This window comes from Sinohyriopsis cumingii, chromosome 1 (genome assembly GCF_028554795.1).
Source record: "Sinohyriopsis cumingii isolate HCF-2022 chromosome 1, ASM2855479v2, whole genome shotgun sequence".
NCBI lineage: Eukaryota > Metazoa > Mollusca > Bivalvia > Unionida > Unionidae > Sinohyriopsis > Sinohyriopsis cumingii.
In genome coordinates, this window is record NC_142961.1 from 119442002 (window position 1) to 119459161 (window position 17160).

The 17160-nt window shown below is 32.9% G+C and overlaps 1 protein-coding gene and 1 long non-coding RNA gene across 2 annotated transcripts in view; both read left to right on the top strand.

The window, feature by feature from the left end:
• Positions 1–2404, top strand: part of LOC149807737 (P-selectin-like) — a 71843-nt gene extending 69439 nt beyond the window's left edge. The window contains exon 5 of the mRNA XM_089959722.1: positions 2238–2404. Within this exon, the coding sequence (XP_089815848.1) occupies positions 2238–2404 (167 nt within the window). The remainder of the gene's footprint in view (positions 1–2237) is intronic.
• Positions 2405–3162: 758 nt separating this feature from the next.
• Positions 3163–7673, top strand: LOC149807738 (uncharacterized). Its single transcript, XR_016416685.1, has 3 exons — positions 3163–3285; positions 5046–5237; positions 7560–7673. It is a non-coding gene; the product is annotated as an uncharacterized LOC149807738 (long non-coding RNA).
• Positions 7674–17160: the final 9487 nt, after the last annotated feature.

Here is a 17160-nt window from a genome sequence, read left to right on the forward strand (position 1 = left end):
TGCAATGTTTATTCATATTGCAAACATTATAAAAACCGAAAGTAGTCCCAGAATTTATTGATGGGTAAAAATTTCAGATCAATCGTATTGCAGAAAATCCGTTTCATTTGTAAACAAATTGGAAGTATTGTTAATTGGAAGTACGATATCTATCGTTAAAAAGTTGTGAACTTACCCTTGTGCAACGAAATTCAATACCCCAGTTAGTAAAGAATGTTTAAGGCATATTAGGAAAATATGTATACCGAAAAGAATAGATATAATAATTTGAATAAATAAATCCACAGAAATTAAAAAATTAAAAAGTGAGCACAAACTGAGATCAGGATGCTAAGACAATAAATAATAATCTTAATATGAATAAGATTCTGCACTCCTCTCGTTGACTTAGATCGCAATTGCCACTTTCTGGAAATACTTTACCGTGACATTAAAGTAACGTAAGCACTTGTACAATTAATAATTATCTAAAAATATCATTTTTACTCATAGAGAAATATTCGCTATACAGAATACTGTTTATGAAATTTGTCACTTGCCATGTACAACATTGACTTGATCTTGGATCACAAGATCTAATCAAGGATGAAAGACGACAAAAAATTACAAATAAAATATGCATAGCACGATATAGAGTGTTTCATTTTATCCAATCGTGTTGATTTAATGATCACGTCTAAGCAACATATGGCATAGCTAAATTTTGCCCACGATTGAAGATTATATTTTAATATAGTGATGCTTTCAATAGGTTGCTCAGACGGACTGCATTTCTAAACTCAGGCTCGATAATGATCTTAGTTACAGTTTATGTTAATTTTCCTTTGGTGGGAAGGTTTTGCGAATAAGATTCGTGACAAAATCGTGAGGAATATATAACGCGGTACAAGTGAACAATTATTCCCTTCTATCACTATTAATGTTCTTATTTTGTTTTCACTCTGCAGAAATATGTAATGTCATGCTGTATGTAATTTGAGATGCATCGCGATCTGTATTGGAATTGCAAAGTGCTGATATAACTGTTTGACCTAAACAATAGTTTGGGATCATTTTTAGATAATACATAAAACCGTATACGATTACAAAAGAAAACTCCATAAAATTACACATCATAAACATGCTAACAATAATATAGGAAGTAAACATTCTTAAGTTGAAATGCTTATTACATCAGCATTTGCAACACTTGGAACGTATTCGGAACGATCATTCTTTTGGACGTGCGATAGAAGTTTCATGATTACTTTGGATTTTGCTCACAATATTATTGAAGTTCCTCTTAAATTCTCCATTTTATCACTTAGAAAATTAAATTATTTTTTACATTTTACTAAATTTGTTGTTTTCTTTTAATTTTGGTTAGTTGTTTTCTTATAATAGGGTCATAACAACGGGACGATATTTTCTATGATAAAAATTGGTTCAACAAAATGTTAAATCTTTGATGTAAGTTTACAGTAGTAGAACTTCATTTTGATGACATTAACGGATATATAATCTATAAATGGACATTTTATAATCTTCGAAGTTGTATGATTTGAAGACTTGAATTATATTCTAACGTCACAGTTAAACAAATGGATAGTTCATATTACAGACGTTAACGAAGGTAATACTAAAACCATGTAAATTATGCATTTTCAAATACACACGTACGTCGTTAGAATAACCGACAGAAAGGGTATGAACATATCAGATCAGCCTTTTGGAACCAATACCTAAAATTAAATAGGACTAGGATACGACCCTAATCATGCTGATTGAAATTATTACCTGTAGATCATTGCTAACATCACATTTGTGCAAGTGAAACACTATAGAGTAATCCGAAAGAATTCAAACGGAATTCTGAATCAATTCGAGTTTGGAATGTGGTTATGAGTGGTCATTAGAAAGTAGAAATTCGTATGACCAGCACTTCATGATGATATCTTTGTACTAAAGCATATGTTAATATTGTCACAAAGATAGAAATGTATGGTATTTTGGGACACGATGTCCAGGAAGACCTACTCATATGACGATCCTGACATAGATTAAGTCTTGAACATACGGGTCGAAGTGCAAATAAGCAACTTAGCAGCTTTATTCACCAAATGCAAAAATATATTAATTTCTACGGATAACATTATTTACCACTTATACTTTACAAGTATACAGCACTCTCAAGATATAAGACAGAAAATATAGTTTGAAGACAGAAAATGAAGCTGCATTTATATTTGTTCTTCCAGACGTAGATGAATGCAGAGGTGGAAACAGTTTTTGTAACAACAGCGGAAAATGCTATAATACTCAAGGAAGTTTCAGATGCGATTGCTATGGAGGTTTCACTGGAACAAATTGTGAAACAGGTATGATTTTGTCTCCATGCAAACCCATGTTAGTTAGTCTGAAATAGTTTCTGGTTAAAGCAAATACATAGTGGATGAATTATAAATATGTAAAAATATAGACATATGAATTTCAATTAATTAAATCCGTATAAACCATTTGATAAGGACGACAATATTTCGTCTAGATCTTTATTCAGTTAGAAAGGCTTCATGTGAGAAAATTTAAGGTATCCCCTCTTATTTGACTTATACGTTATTAGTGAAGAAATTTAGAGCTAACTATTTTCACATAATTATCATTCCTTGATCATAATGATTTATAGTGATATCTTTGAAGTAGGAAGCTACAGCAACCATACTCAGAAATCGACGCGAATATCTAAAGTGGTCTCGATGACGTTTGGAATTAACACATGTTGAGACAAACATGTCATACTAGAACAAATGTATTTAAGAAACATTTCATTCTTAGTTGGCATTATTTTGTGTAACATTTCCTAGTTTTACCATTTAGTTGATCTCCTTGTGTTATTCCTATTTTTATCTTTTCTTTGACTTGTTTAATATTATGTATGGCTAAATCCATGTATTTGATAATGTAGGAAGAGGAAGAGGGTCTATTAAATTATCCTTCTATCTCAAGCGAAACCAAACAATTATATCGCTTAATGTGAAGTTCAAAATAATGTTTACGATGAAAGTGCATTGCTAATCTTATACGACATTTGCAAGGTATGTACATTTGTATTAATTATATAAGGTAAAACCGCATAGATAATTTACAAATTATTATCATCACAATCGAAACTTATCTTTCATTTTCCAGACGTGGATGAGTGCAAGGGTCGTTCAGATATCTGTAGCGGACGCGGAATATGTAGTAACACTTTGGGAAGTTTTATTTGCCATTGCTATGATGGTTACACTGGAAAAATATGTAATGAAGGTAGCAATGGTCATTACACTTTCTTTATGGATGCTCTTCATGCCAAACTAAAATCAGACACATATAAAAATGTCTAATAGAAACTTGATGGATACATATAAATAGCGTTGATCATAACTAATTAGTCAATTGAGCAAATAAATTTGAAATTAATTTATGACATTAAACGCCACTAGACCAAGGTAATATCAAATGAAGAAAAGTTTCAAGTGTCATTTAATTTCTTTGCAAATTTTCAGCAGTCCGCAATCATGGACTTGCCATTTTTGTATGGTTAGATATATATATTTTGAACGATTTTGATTGCTTTCCTTTCCTTGAAGTGTAATTCTCGTAACTAGTATGAACGAGACTTCATAGCTGTGCAACATACCCTAAGGTACAATTATAGCAATCATTAAGGGAATGCTACAATGTGCAAATGAGGCCAATATTAATTTGGTAGACATTCATTCATTTATAAGTCAGAAAAAGACTTCAAAGGAGCGCTTTGACACATCTTTCCTACGCAAGAATAAAATAACTATCAGAGCCTTTAAGACGAAATATGATATGAAACCTAGCAAGGCAATCGGATTTCTACCAATATCAAAATATTCCACACAAACAATTTGGAAATCGAATACAGTGTTTGAAATAAAATATGAACAATATTTTGAAAATGTGCAATATTAACGTGATTCCACACAGTTCACCAACCACGAATTCTTAGTTTCGTTTTCCAAATACAAAAGGTCCAATCCTCATTCAACCGATCCCAAAAAAATATAATACTTCAGTACTCGATTACAAATCCATTATCGGCGAATAATATTCCTTCATAGCAAATGCATGGAATACGTGACACCTGCACCTTTACTGTCATACCGAGAAAAAGCAACACTGTACCCTAAATGCCCACTATGCAGCTATATTTTTTTTCTGTTATCAAACAAGGATCCTAACTCTCACAATGCAAATGATGTTAGATAGTATAGTGCGTGAATCAGCCACAAAATACCTTATTTAAATTGTGCACTGACATAACTCCCTCCCAACACCTTAGCAATAACGAAGCATTTTACGTCTTTATTTGTATCAGTGGCATATCTGTATCATCGCTCAATTAGCGGCTAGTCACATAGCCATTACGTATTTATATTGATAAATAGATACAATGTACAATTTTTTACTACTTTATGAGCCTAAACAAAATAATAAAAAGAACGTAAAAGAACAAATTCAACAAATAACTTATTTAACTTGAATGCACATTTAGACGTTAGAAAGAACTTAAACTATTTAGAATTGATCTCAAATAGTCCTAATGCTTATAGTGCAAGTGCAACACTATAGAGTAATGGGAATGAATTAAAGCGGAATTCTGAATTAATTCCAATTTGGAATGTGTTTGTATGTGAATAATATGACTTAGTATTGCCGTAACAGTATGCTCATGTATTTCAATGATATAATCCAAAACGTCCTTGAAAACGTTCAAAATAATTCTAAAATATTGGTTTAGTCCTAAACTCAAAGAACACATTGCAATTCCAGTGAATAATTCAAATAAATTAATTCTCTCAAATCAAACCTGGGACAAATAAAAATGATCCCACTAATAATGAAGGACGATATGGAATGAGTAACTTTGTTTATGACTACCTTTATATACAAAATAACATATAATGACAACAAGAGGGGCAGAGTAATGTTCCCATAAAATTCATTTACATAATATAGAGTTCATTTTATTGAATGTTTCCGTAACACAATTTCAGCAATACAGTGCATGGATCTTGTGACACCAACTAATGGCAATCTAAGATATGAAAATGGGATTGAGGGGAGGAGAAAGGCATTCAATTCGACAGTTTTGATGACATGTGCTAAGGGATACCAATCATCTGGAGACACACTTCTGCGTTGCCTTGAGTCTGGATTATGGAACGGATCTCTTGGACGTTGCACTGGTAAATGCAGTCGTTTTATAATTTCATAATGCTTCGGGTTCCTATCAGTATCAAAATGTTCCAAAAACCAAATGTATAGAATAAAGAATATTTTGTTTGAAATAAAATATTTGTAATTCTTTGAAAATGAACAAAATTGTCGTAATATTCTACGCAGTTCACCAGACATTAAATCTTAGTTTCCTTTTCCAAATCCAATGGTCCAATTGTCACCCAACCGATTCGAGAAAAGAATAATACTTCAGTGCTCGTTTAGAAATCCATTAGAAGCGAACAATAATTCTTCGAAAGCAAATGTCTAGCATACATCACACCAGCACCTTTATTGTCGTACCGAAAGAAATAACACATCAACCTTAATGCCCACAATGCAACTGTATTTTTTTTTCTTTTATCAAACAATGAATCCTAACTCCCCCAATGCAGGACATGTTAGAAAATATGGTTGATCAATCAGCCAGAAAATGCATTATTTTAATTTTGCACTGACTTAACTACCACCCCATACCTTAGCAGTAACGAAGTATCTTGCGTATGCTCTTATCGGTGACATATTTGTTTCATCGTTAAATTAGAAATTGGTCGCAGACATTACGAAGCCATATAAAACAATCCATACAATGTGCATTTTGTTACTACTTTATGGGCTTAAACTAAATAACACAAAGAGCAATCAAGAACAAATTCAAGAAATAACTTACTTATCTTAAATGCAAATTTACACTTTAAAAAGAACTTACTCTATTCTGAATTAATCTCAAATAGTCATAATAGCTTTAGCGGAAGTACAACACTATATAGGTACTCCGAATGAATTCTAGCGGAATTCCGAATTAATTCCAATTTAGAATGTGTTTATCTGCAAACAATCTGATATAATGTTGATTTAATAATAGTGCTGCCATATTTAAATGGAATAATCCAGAATGTCCTTGAATGCGTTCAAAATAAATCTAAAACATTGCTTTAGTCATACAATCAAAGAGCACATTGTAATTACAGTAAATATTTCAAGTAAATACATCCTCTCAAATTAAAACCGGGAAAACTAAATTGATGCCATTCAGACTGATGATACTGTAATGTTATTTTTTAATGAAGAATAACTGCAGAAGGCGTTCTATACTATTTATTAAATACAAGACATCATTCCAGCTTGGAAGGGAGTAAAGACTGCCCTGAGGGTATATTTCCCATGGAACTTAAAGCTTAGTGAATGCATAACATAAACCAGCTGTTGGTGTAGTATATCTGATTACTGTTAATGTCAAGTGATATTTCAAAGTGATTCTACACAATTCACAAACGAGAAAATCTCATCCAACCGATCACAAAAAATAAAAACATTTCAGTGATCAATTACAAACCCATTAGAAGCGAAAATTGTTTCTTCATAGCAAATGTTTGGAATACGTGTCACCTGCACCTTTCCTGTCATACCGAGAAAAAGCAACACTGTACCTTAAATGCCAACAATGTAACTATATTTTTTTCTTTTATCAAACAAACGATCCTAACTCTCATAATGCAAATGTTGTTAGATAGTATAGTGCGTGAATCAGCCGCAAAATACCTTATTTGATTTGTGCAGTCACATAAAACCCTCCCAACACCTTAACAGTAACGAAGCATTATGCGTCTTTATTTTTATAAGTGGCATATCTGCATTATCGCTAAACTAGCAGCTAGTCACATAGACATTACGAATTTATATTAAGAAATAAATACAATGTAGAATTTGTTACTACTTTATGGGCCTAAACTAAATTTAAAAAAAGAACGTAAGAGAACAAATTCAAGAAATAACCTCTTTATCTTGAATGCAAATTTAGACATTAAAAGGAATTTACACTATTCAGAATCAATCTCAAATAGTCCTAATGCTTATAATGCAAGTGAACACTATAGAGTAATCCGAAAGAATTCAAACGGAATTCTGAATCAATTCGAGTTTGGAATGTGGTTATGTGTGGTCATTAGAAAGTAGAAATTCGCATGACCAGCACTTCATGATGATATCTTTGTACTAAAGCATATGTTAATATTGTCACAAAGATAGAAATGTATGGTATTTTGGGACACGATGTCCAGGAAGACCTACTCATATGACGATCCTGACATAGATTAAGTCTTGAACATACGGGTCGAAGTGCAAATAAGCAACTTAGCAGCTTTATTCACCAAATGCAAAAATATATTAATTTCTACGGATAACATTATTTACCACTTATACTTTACAAGCATACAGCACTCTCAAGATATAAGACAGAAAATATAGTTTGAAGACAGAAAATGAAGCTGCATTTATATTTGTTCTTCCAGACGTAGATGAATGCAGAGGTGGAAACAGTTTTTGTAACAACAGCGGAAAATGCTATAATACTCAAGGAAGTTTCAGATGCGATTGCTATGGAGGTTTCACTGGAACAAATTGTGAAACAGGTATGATTTTGTCTCCATGCAAACCTATGTTAGTTAGTCTGAAATAGTTTCTGGTTAAAGCAAATATATAGTGGATGAATTACAGACGTATAAATATGTAAAAATATAGACATATGAATTTCAATTAATTAAATCCGTATAAACCATTTGATAAGGACGACAATATTTCGTCTAGATCTTTATTCAGTTAGAAAGGCTTCATGTGAGAAAATTTAAGGTATCCCCTCTTATTTGACTTATACGTTATTAGTGAAGAAATTTAGAGCTAACTATTTTCACATAATTATCATTCCTTGATCATAATGATTTATAGTGATATCTTTGAAGTAGGAAGCTACAGCAACCATACTCAGAAATCGACGCGAATATCTAAAGTGGTCTCGATGACGTTTGGAATTAACACATGTTGAGACAAACATGTCATACTAGAACAAATGTATTTAAGAAACATTTCATTCTTAGTTGGCATTATTTTGTGTAACATTTCCTAGTTTTACCATTTAGTTGATCTCCTTGTGTTATTCCTATTTTTATCTTTTCTTTGACTTGTTTAATATTATGTATGGCTAAATCCATGTATTTGATAATGTAGGAAGAGAAAGAGGGTCTATTCAATTATCCTTCTATCTCAAGCGAAACCAAACAATTATATCGCTTAATGTGAAGTTCAAAATAATGTTTACGATGAAAGTGCATTGCTAATCTTATACGACATTTGCAAGGTATGTACATTTGTATTAATTATATAAGGTAAAACCGCATAGATATTTACAAATTATTATCATCACAATCGAAACTTATCTTTCATTTTCCAGACGTGGATGAGTGCAAGGGTCGTTCAAATATCTGTGGCGGACGCGGAACATGTAGTAACACTTTGGGAAGTTTTATTTGCCATTGCTATGATGGTTACACTGGAAAAATATGTAATGAAGGTAGCAATGGTCATTACACTTTCTTTATGGATGCTCTTCATGCCAAACTAAAATCAGACACATAAAAATGTCTAATAGAAACTTGATGGATACATATAAATAGCGTTGATCATAACTAATTAGTCAATTTAGCAAATAAATTTGAAATTAATTTATGACATTAAACGCCACTAGACCAAGGTAATATCAAATGAAGAAAAGTTTGAAGTGTCATTTAATTTCTTTGCAAATTTTCAGCAGTCCGCAATCATGGACTTGCCATTTTTGTATGGATAGATATATATATTTTGAACGATTTTGATTGCTTTCCTTTCCTTGAAGTGTAATTCTCGTAACTAGTATGAACGAGACTTCATAGCTGTGCAACATACCCTAAGGTACAATTATAGCAATCATTAAGGGAATGCTACAACGTGCAAATGAGGCCAATATTAATTTGGTAGACATTCATTCATTTATAAGTCAGAAAAAGACTTCAAAGTAGCGCTTTGACACATCTTTCCTGCGCAAGAATAAAATAACTATCAGAGCCTTTAAGACGAAATATGATATGAAACCTAGCAAGGCAATCGGATTTCTACCAATATCAAAATATTCCACACAAACAATTTGGAAAACGAATACAGTGTTTGAAATAAAATATGAATAATATTTTGAAAATGTGCAATATTAACGTGATTCCACACAGTTCACCAACCACGAATTCTTAGTTTCGTTTTCCAAATACAAAAGGTCCAATCCTCATTCAACCGATCCAAAAAAAATATAACACTTCAGTACTCGATTACAAATCCATTATCGGCGAATAATATTCCTTCATAGCAAATGCATGGAATACGTGACACCTGCACCTTTACTGTCATACCGAGAAAAAGCAACACTGTACCCTAAATGCCCACTATGCAACTATATTTTTTTCTGTTATCAAACAAAGGATTCTAACTCACAATGCAAATGATGTTAGATAGTATAGTGCGTGAATCAGCCACAAAATACCTTATTTAAATTGTGCACTGACATAACTCCCTCCCAACACCTTAGAAATAACGAAGCATTTTACGTCTTTATTTGCATCAGTGGCATATCTGTATCATCGCTCAATTAGCGGCTAGTCACATAGCCATTACGTATTTATATTGATTAATAGATACAATGTACAATTTTTTACTACTTTATGAGCCTAAACAAAATAATAAAAAGAACGTAAAAGAACAAATTCAACAAATAACTTATTTAACTTGAATGCACATTTAGACGTTAGAAAGAACTTAAACTATTTAGAATTGATCTCAAACAGTCCTAATGCTTATAGTGCAAGTGCAACACTATAGAGTAATGGGAATGAATTAAAGCGGAATTCTGAATTAATTCCAATTTGGAATGTGTTTGTATGTGAATAATATGACTTAGTGTTGCCTTAAAAATATGCTCATTCATTTCAATGATATAATCCAAAACGTCCTTGAAAACGTTCAAAATAATTCTAAAATATTGGTTTAGTCCTAAACTCAAAGAACACATTGTAATTCCAGTGAATAATTCAAATAAATTAATTCTCTCAAATCAAACCTGGGACAAATAAAAATGATCCCAATAATAATGAAGGACGATATGGAATGAGTAACTTTGTTTATGACTACCTTTATATACAAAATAACATATAATGACAACAAGAGGGGCAGAGTAATGTTCCCATAAAATTCATTTACATAATATTTTACGTCCTAAACAAGGTCAGCTCCCTTACTAAACATTTAGTAAAGAACGTGTAAAACATCAGGAAGAGCAGGTATCTCCCATGGATATTACCCATTTCCTTGACTCGGATCCGAGTAAAAATATTTACCCCCGTAACAACGGGACGATATTTTCTTTAATAAATATTTTTTAAACGTAATGTCGTTAAAATTTGGATGTAAGTTTAAACTAGTCGGACTTTATTTTGAGGTCATTAACGTATATATAATCTATTACAGGACATTTTATAATCTTCGAAGTCGGATATGATTGGAATATTATTTTCAACGTACTTAATAGTCTGACCGTTTGAACTTAAAACATGAATACCCACCACTTGAAGACTAGAATTATTATATAACGTGAAAGCTAAACAAATGAATTGTTCATATTACAGACGTTAAAGAAGGTGCTACTTACGTCATGGAATTATGAATCTTCAGACCACACGTATGTCGTTAGAATGCCCGAGAAAAACGATATCAAATTATCAACTGAACCTTTGGAACCAATACTTAAAATTAAATGGGACTAGGATACGACCCTGATTATAATAATTGCAATTAATACCTGTAAATTATTGAAAACATCACAATTGCTGGGAAATGGTAATTTTTCTTTCCATTCGGAATGTCTTCACGTTGTTTCATATTAATATTTACTTCAGCATTTATTCGTGTATATTTTGAACATTATGTGCACCATTGTCAATGTCTCCACCATGTATCATATAGAACACATAGGAATATATTATTCGTGGCATAGAGTTCATTTCATTGAATGTTTCCGTAACACAATTTCAGCAATACAGTGCATGGATCTTGTGACACCAACTAATGGCAATCTAAGATATGAAAATGGGATTGAGGGGAGGAGAAAGGCATTCAATTCGACAGTTTTGATGACATGTGCTAAGGGATACCAATCATCTGGAGACACACTTCTGCGTTGCCTTGAGTCTGGATTATGGAACGGATCTCTTGGACGTTGCACTGGTAAATGCAGTCGTTTTATAATTTCATAATGCTTCGGGTTCCTATCAGTATCAAAATGTTCCAAAAACCAAATGTATAGAATAAAGAATATTTTGTTTGAAATAAAATATTTGTAATTCTTTGAAAATGAACAAAATTGTCGTAATATTCTACGCAGTTCACCAAACATTAAATCTTAGTTTCCTTTTCCAAATCCAATGGTCCAATTGTCACCCAACCGATTCGAGAAAAGAATAATACTTCCGTACTCGTTTAGAAATCCATTAGAAGCGAACATTAATTCTTCGAAAGCAAATGCCTAGCATACATCACACCAACACCTTTATTGTCGTACCGAAACAAACAACACATCAACCTTAATGCCCAAAATGCAACTGTATTTTTTTTTCTTTTATCAAACAGTGAATCCTAACTCCCCCAATGCAGGACATGTTAGAAAATATGGTTGATCAATCAGCCAGAAAATGCATTATTTTAATTTTGCACTGACTTAACTACCATCCCATACCTTAGCAGTAACGAAGTATCTTGCGTATGCTCTTATCGGTGACATATTTGTTTCATCGTTAAATTAGAAATTGGTCGCAGACATTACGAAGCCATATAAAACAATCCATACAATGTACATTTTGTTACTACTTTATGGGCTTAAACTAAATAACTCAAAGAGCAATCAAGAACAAATTCAAGAAATAACTTACTTATCTTAAATGCAAATTTACACTTCAAAAAGAACTTACTCTATTCTGAATTAATCTCAAATAGTCATAATAGCTATAGCGGAAGTACAACACTATATAGGTACTCCGAATGAATTCTAGCGGAATTCCGAATTAATTCCAATTTAGAATGTGTTTATCTGCAAACAATCTGATATAATGTTGATTTAATAATAGTGCTGCCATATTTAAATGGAATAATCCAGAACGTCCTTGAATGCGTTCAAAATAAATCTAAAACATTGCTTTAGTCATACAATCAAAGAGCACATTGTAATTACAGTAAATATTTCAAGTAAATAAGTCCTCTCAAATTAAAACCGGGAAAACTAAATTAATCCCATCAAGACTGATGATACTGTAATCTTATGTGTTATTGAAGAATAACTGCAGAAGGCGTTCTATGTTATTTATTAAACACAAGATATCAATCCAGATTGGAAGGGGAGTAAAGACTGCCCTGAGGGTATATTTACCATGGAACTTAAAGCCTACTGACTGTATAACATAACCCAGCTGTTGGTGTGGAATATCTGATTACTTTTACTGTCATGTGATATTTCAAAGCTAATTAAATTAAGGCTTACACTATATCTCCCTTACTTAGAAGTTTACATTTAAACGAAACATGATCTGTTGACCACATTTCTAAACAAGCTACATCAGCTTCACGTTTAGAAGTTTAGTCTCTCAGGTGGTTTTGACAATCTTGCCGAAGGCGTGAAATATCCGCTTTCACTGGTTGGCACTGCTTTGCTTTCATCTTAGTCAGTCTATGTATCAGGGTTTGATACAGTCACTATTATAGTCTCTGTAGTAGGCATAGGAATTAAGTTTCTCCTTTTAGGCCATTCGGTGTTTTCATTTCAGTTGTAGCTTTTACTTAGTCCGGATCAGGTCGGCAACCATTTTCGTCAACAACTTGCCCAAGAAACCTAAAGGATCGTCTCGAAAATTCACACTTTTCAGCATTCAAAGTGACGCCGGCCCTTTGAATTGATTTCAAGACCATTTCTAGTCTTTCGTCATGCTGTTTTTGCCTTTAACCAAAAACAAGAACATCGTCCATGTGACAGAGTGTTCCGTCATGTCGCTCCAGAGTTTCTGACATCCTTTTCTAAACAAAATTCAGGCGCGGAACTGATTCTGAATGAAAGGTGATTCAAATAAAACCTACCAAAAGGAGTAATGAAAGTTCTAATGCGGCGTGAATCTTCTGACAGGTTTATCTGCCAAAAGCCTGAGTTTGCATCAAGTTCGGTGAAAAACTTTGCACCTGCTAGTTTTGCAAGGGAATCATCAACTGATGGTAGAGGGTGGTTCTCTCTTTTAACCTATTCATTCAGGTTAGGTAGATCAACGCAAATTCTTACCGTACCGTTTGGTTTCGGAACGACAACCATTGCCGCGCACCATTCAGTGGGCTCATCTACTTTTGAAATAACATCCATTTTTTCCTTTCTATCCACCTCCTCTTGAACTTTATTCAATAAAGGGATAGGAACTTTTCTTGGGGTAGATAGGGCATAAGGTTTGGCATTTTTGTCCAAAGTTATGTTATATACCCATTTTATTTTCCCTAGATCATTAAACAAATTTAGATATTTCTCGCGATAATCCCTATCTAAATTTATTGATTTATCGTGAACATTGTTTGCATTTTGTGAGCTTTTATCTGAAGCATTTACTATGGATATATTTACCTGTTTAATAATCTTGAGTGCCTGAATCGCGGGCCTGCCTAAGAGTGCATGATTCAGTCGCTTTACAACAAATATGTTTTGTACACTGAACGCATTGTTTGATTCCAGTCCACATGTAAATTTTCCCAGCACTTTAAGTTCAGAGTTTCCAGGTCCATACAGTTTTCGATCAGACCTTGATAGTTTTTGGTCTCCTAATTTTCGTTAATCCCTCTCAGGATTTACAGTCACATCAGCTGCACTATTAATCTTGAATAAAAGTGAAGTGTTGTTCAATCTCACACGTTATCCACGACTGACCCTAGAAATCCAGATTCCGCTCTCGATGTTTTGTGCGAACTGCTGATTTTGACAGACAACATTTTCACAGTGTCCTCTTTTCTTGCACTTGTGGAATTCAGCTTCTTTTGCTGGACATTGGTCTTGAGAATGATTAACTTTCTTTCCACATCTGATGCATCATTTTCTGCTGACATTATTTTGTTGAACATTTACGATTCTCTGTTTATGTTTCCCATATTTAAGTGAAGACGATTTTACTGCATCCATTTCAGTCATTCGTTCTCCACATGCTCGTATAGTTTGTTCGCTGTTTTGTCACAGCCTCATACTGTCCAGCCTGACTAACAGCAGACTTTAGAGTTAGATTAGCATCGAAATGCAATTTTTACGACAGTTTTGAATCTCGCAGACAAACTACGAGTCGATCTTTGATCATTTCATCATGTAGTGTCCCGACATTACATCTATCTTCTAACACGTAGATAGCTGTAACAAAACTGACCAATGTTTCTCCCTCTTCCTGTTTTCTTTGATTACATTTTGCCCTTTCAAAAATTACGTTCCTCTTTGGAATGAAATATCACACGAATCTATCAGTAGCGGGCTTCCACTTATTTTGATCTTCCTTTGTCAGGTTGAACGAAGACAAAGTGTAATCATCCTCACTTTCCATGGAATAAATCAAGGTATTCACTTGAATTTCTTCCTCTTTTTCACTTCGTCCAGACGCTTGACGAAAGCGTTCAAGGCGCTGAAACCACTCTTCACAAGTTTCAGGTCTCGAAAAGCAAAATTTGTCCGGGTTTGTAAATTGAAGCGAAGCCATTTGCAACTCTGAAGTTTCAATCCTGTGTTTCTACCGCTGCCACCATATAATGTTATTTGTTTTTGAAGAATAACTGCAGAAGGCATTAGATAATATTTATTAAATACAAGACACCAATACAGCTTGGAAGGGGAGTAAAGACTGCCCCGAGAGTATATTTCCCAAGGCACTAATACCCTTAAAACACGGAATGAGTAACTTTTTCAACGATTACCTTTCTATGCAAAATAATATCTAATAACAGCAACAGGTGGAAAGTCATTTTCCCCATCAATTCATTTGCAGAATGCTTTATGTTTTAAAAAATGGTCAGGTATCTTACTAAACATTTAGTAAAGAACATGTAAACAAATCAGGAAGAGCGGGTATTTCCCACGAATATTAACTATGTCCTTGACTGGGTTCGAAGTAAACATGTTTACCTCCGAGTAATAATCTTAATATATAATCTGCAATTACATGCAACTGTTAGCTATATAATATAATGCGTCCAGAAACGACATCAGTCAGGTAGTCGAAACTACTAAACTCAAACATGAATAAAATTGATTAACACAATGCAAATTAAAAATACATAACCGAAGACATGGACGGACAACAAGACATACTATAGGTTAAATATGCATACCATGTAATCATGCCCTTTCTTCTACGTCTGTAAATGCAATACCCATGTCTCAAAGTTAATAATTGTCATCTCAGTGACAGCTAACAACTATATTCATCATGCACTCAGCTATTATTTGATAAAATGATAATGGTTGGGTAGTTATCGATGTGTAAATGTTACATCATCACTCACAAATGTTAATTTTTTGAGTGATTACATAAAATTTACACATCGTAAAATACGCAACCATGATCATTTAATACTTATAATTCCAATTTCGTTCTTTCTTTTTTCAAATCCACTTATTCCATCAGCAATGTATTCCAATTTAAGTTGCGTGTACTTTCCATTCATTCGGCGCTTCACATCGCCCCATAATACAGCCTGTTCAGAATCACGTGACTATGTAGCAGACGAACGCCAAATTGTAAACTATGCATTTCAATCAAAGAATATTTTAAAAAGTATAAAAAGGGTACAATATATAATATTATTTTCTGAATAAAAATGTTAAAAGATGAAACAGTAATATCACAATGATGGGTCTGCAATGTTTATTTATACTGCAAACAGTATAAAAACCGAAGATAGTCCCAGAATGTATTGATGGGTAAAAGTTTCAGATCAGTCGTATTGCAGAAAATCCGTTTCATTTGTAAACAAATTGGAAGTATTGTTAATTGGAGGTACGATATCTATCGCTAGGAAGTTGTGAACTTACCCTTGTGCAACGAAATTCAATACCCCAGTTAGTAAAGGAATGTTTAAGGCATGTTAAGAAAATATGTATACTGAAAAGAATAGATATAATAATTTGAATAAATAAATCCACAGAAATTAAAAAATTAGAAAATGAGCACAAACTGAGATCAGGATGCTAAGACAAGAAATAATAATCTTAATATGAATAATATTGTGCACTCCTCTTGTTGACTTAGATCGCAATTGCCACTTTCTGGAAATACTGTACCGTGACATTAAACTAAAGTAAGCACTTGTACAATTAATAATTATCTGAAAATATAATTTTTACTCATAGAGAAATATTCGCTATACAGAATGCTGTTTATGAAAATTATCACTTGTAATGTACACCATTGACTTGATCTTGGATCACAAGATCTAATCAAGGATGAAAGACGACAAAAAATTACAAATAAAATATGCATAGCACGATATAGAGTGTTTCATTTTTATCCAATCGTGTTGATTTAATGATCGTCTAAGCATCATATGACATAGCTACAATTTGCCCATGATCGAAGATTATATTTTAATATAGTGATACTTTCAATAGGTTGCTCAGACGGACTACATTTCTAAACTCAGACTCGATAATAATCTTGGTTACAGTTTATGTTAATTTTCCATTGGTGGGAAGGTTTTGCGAATAAGTTTCGTGACAAAATCGTGAGGAATATATAATGCGGTACAAGTGAACAATTATTCCCTTGTATCCCTATTAATGTTCTTATTTTGTTTTCAATCTGCAGAAATATGTAATGTCATGCTGTATGTAATTTGAGATGAATCGCGATCTGTATTGGAATTGCAAAGTGCTGATATAACTGTTTGACCTGAACAATAATTTGGGATCATTTTTAGATAATACATAAAACCGTATACGATTACAAAAGAAAACTCCATAAAATTACACATCATAAACATGCTAAC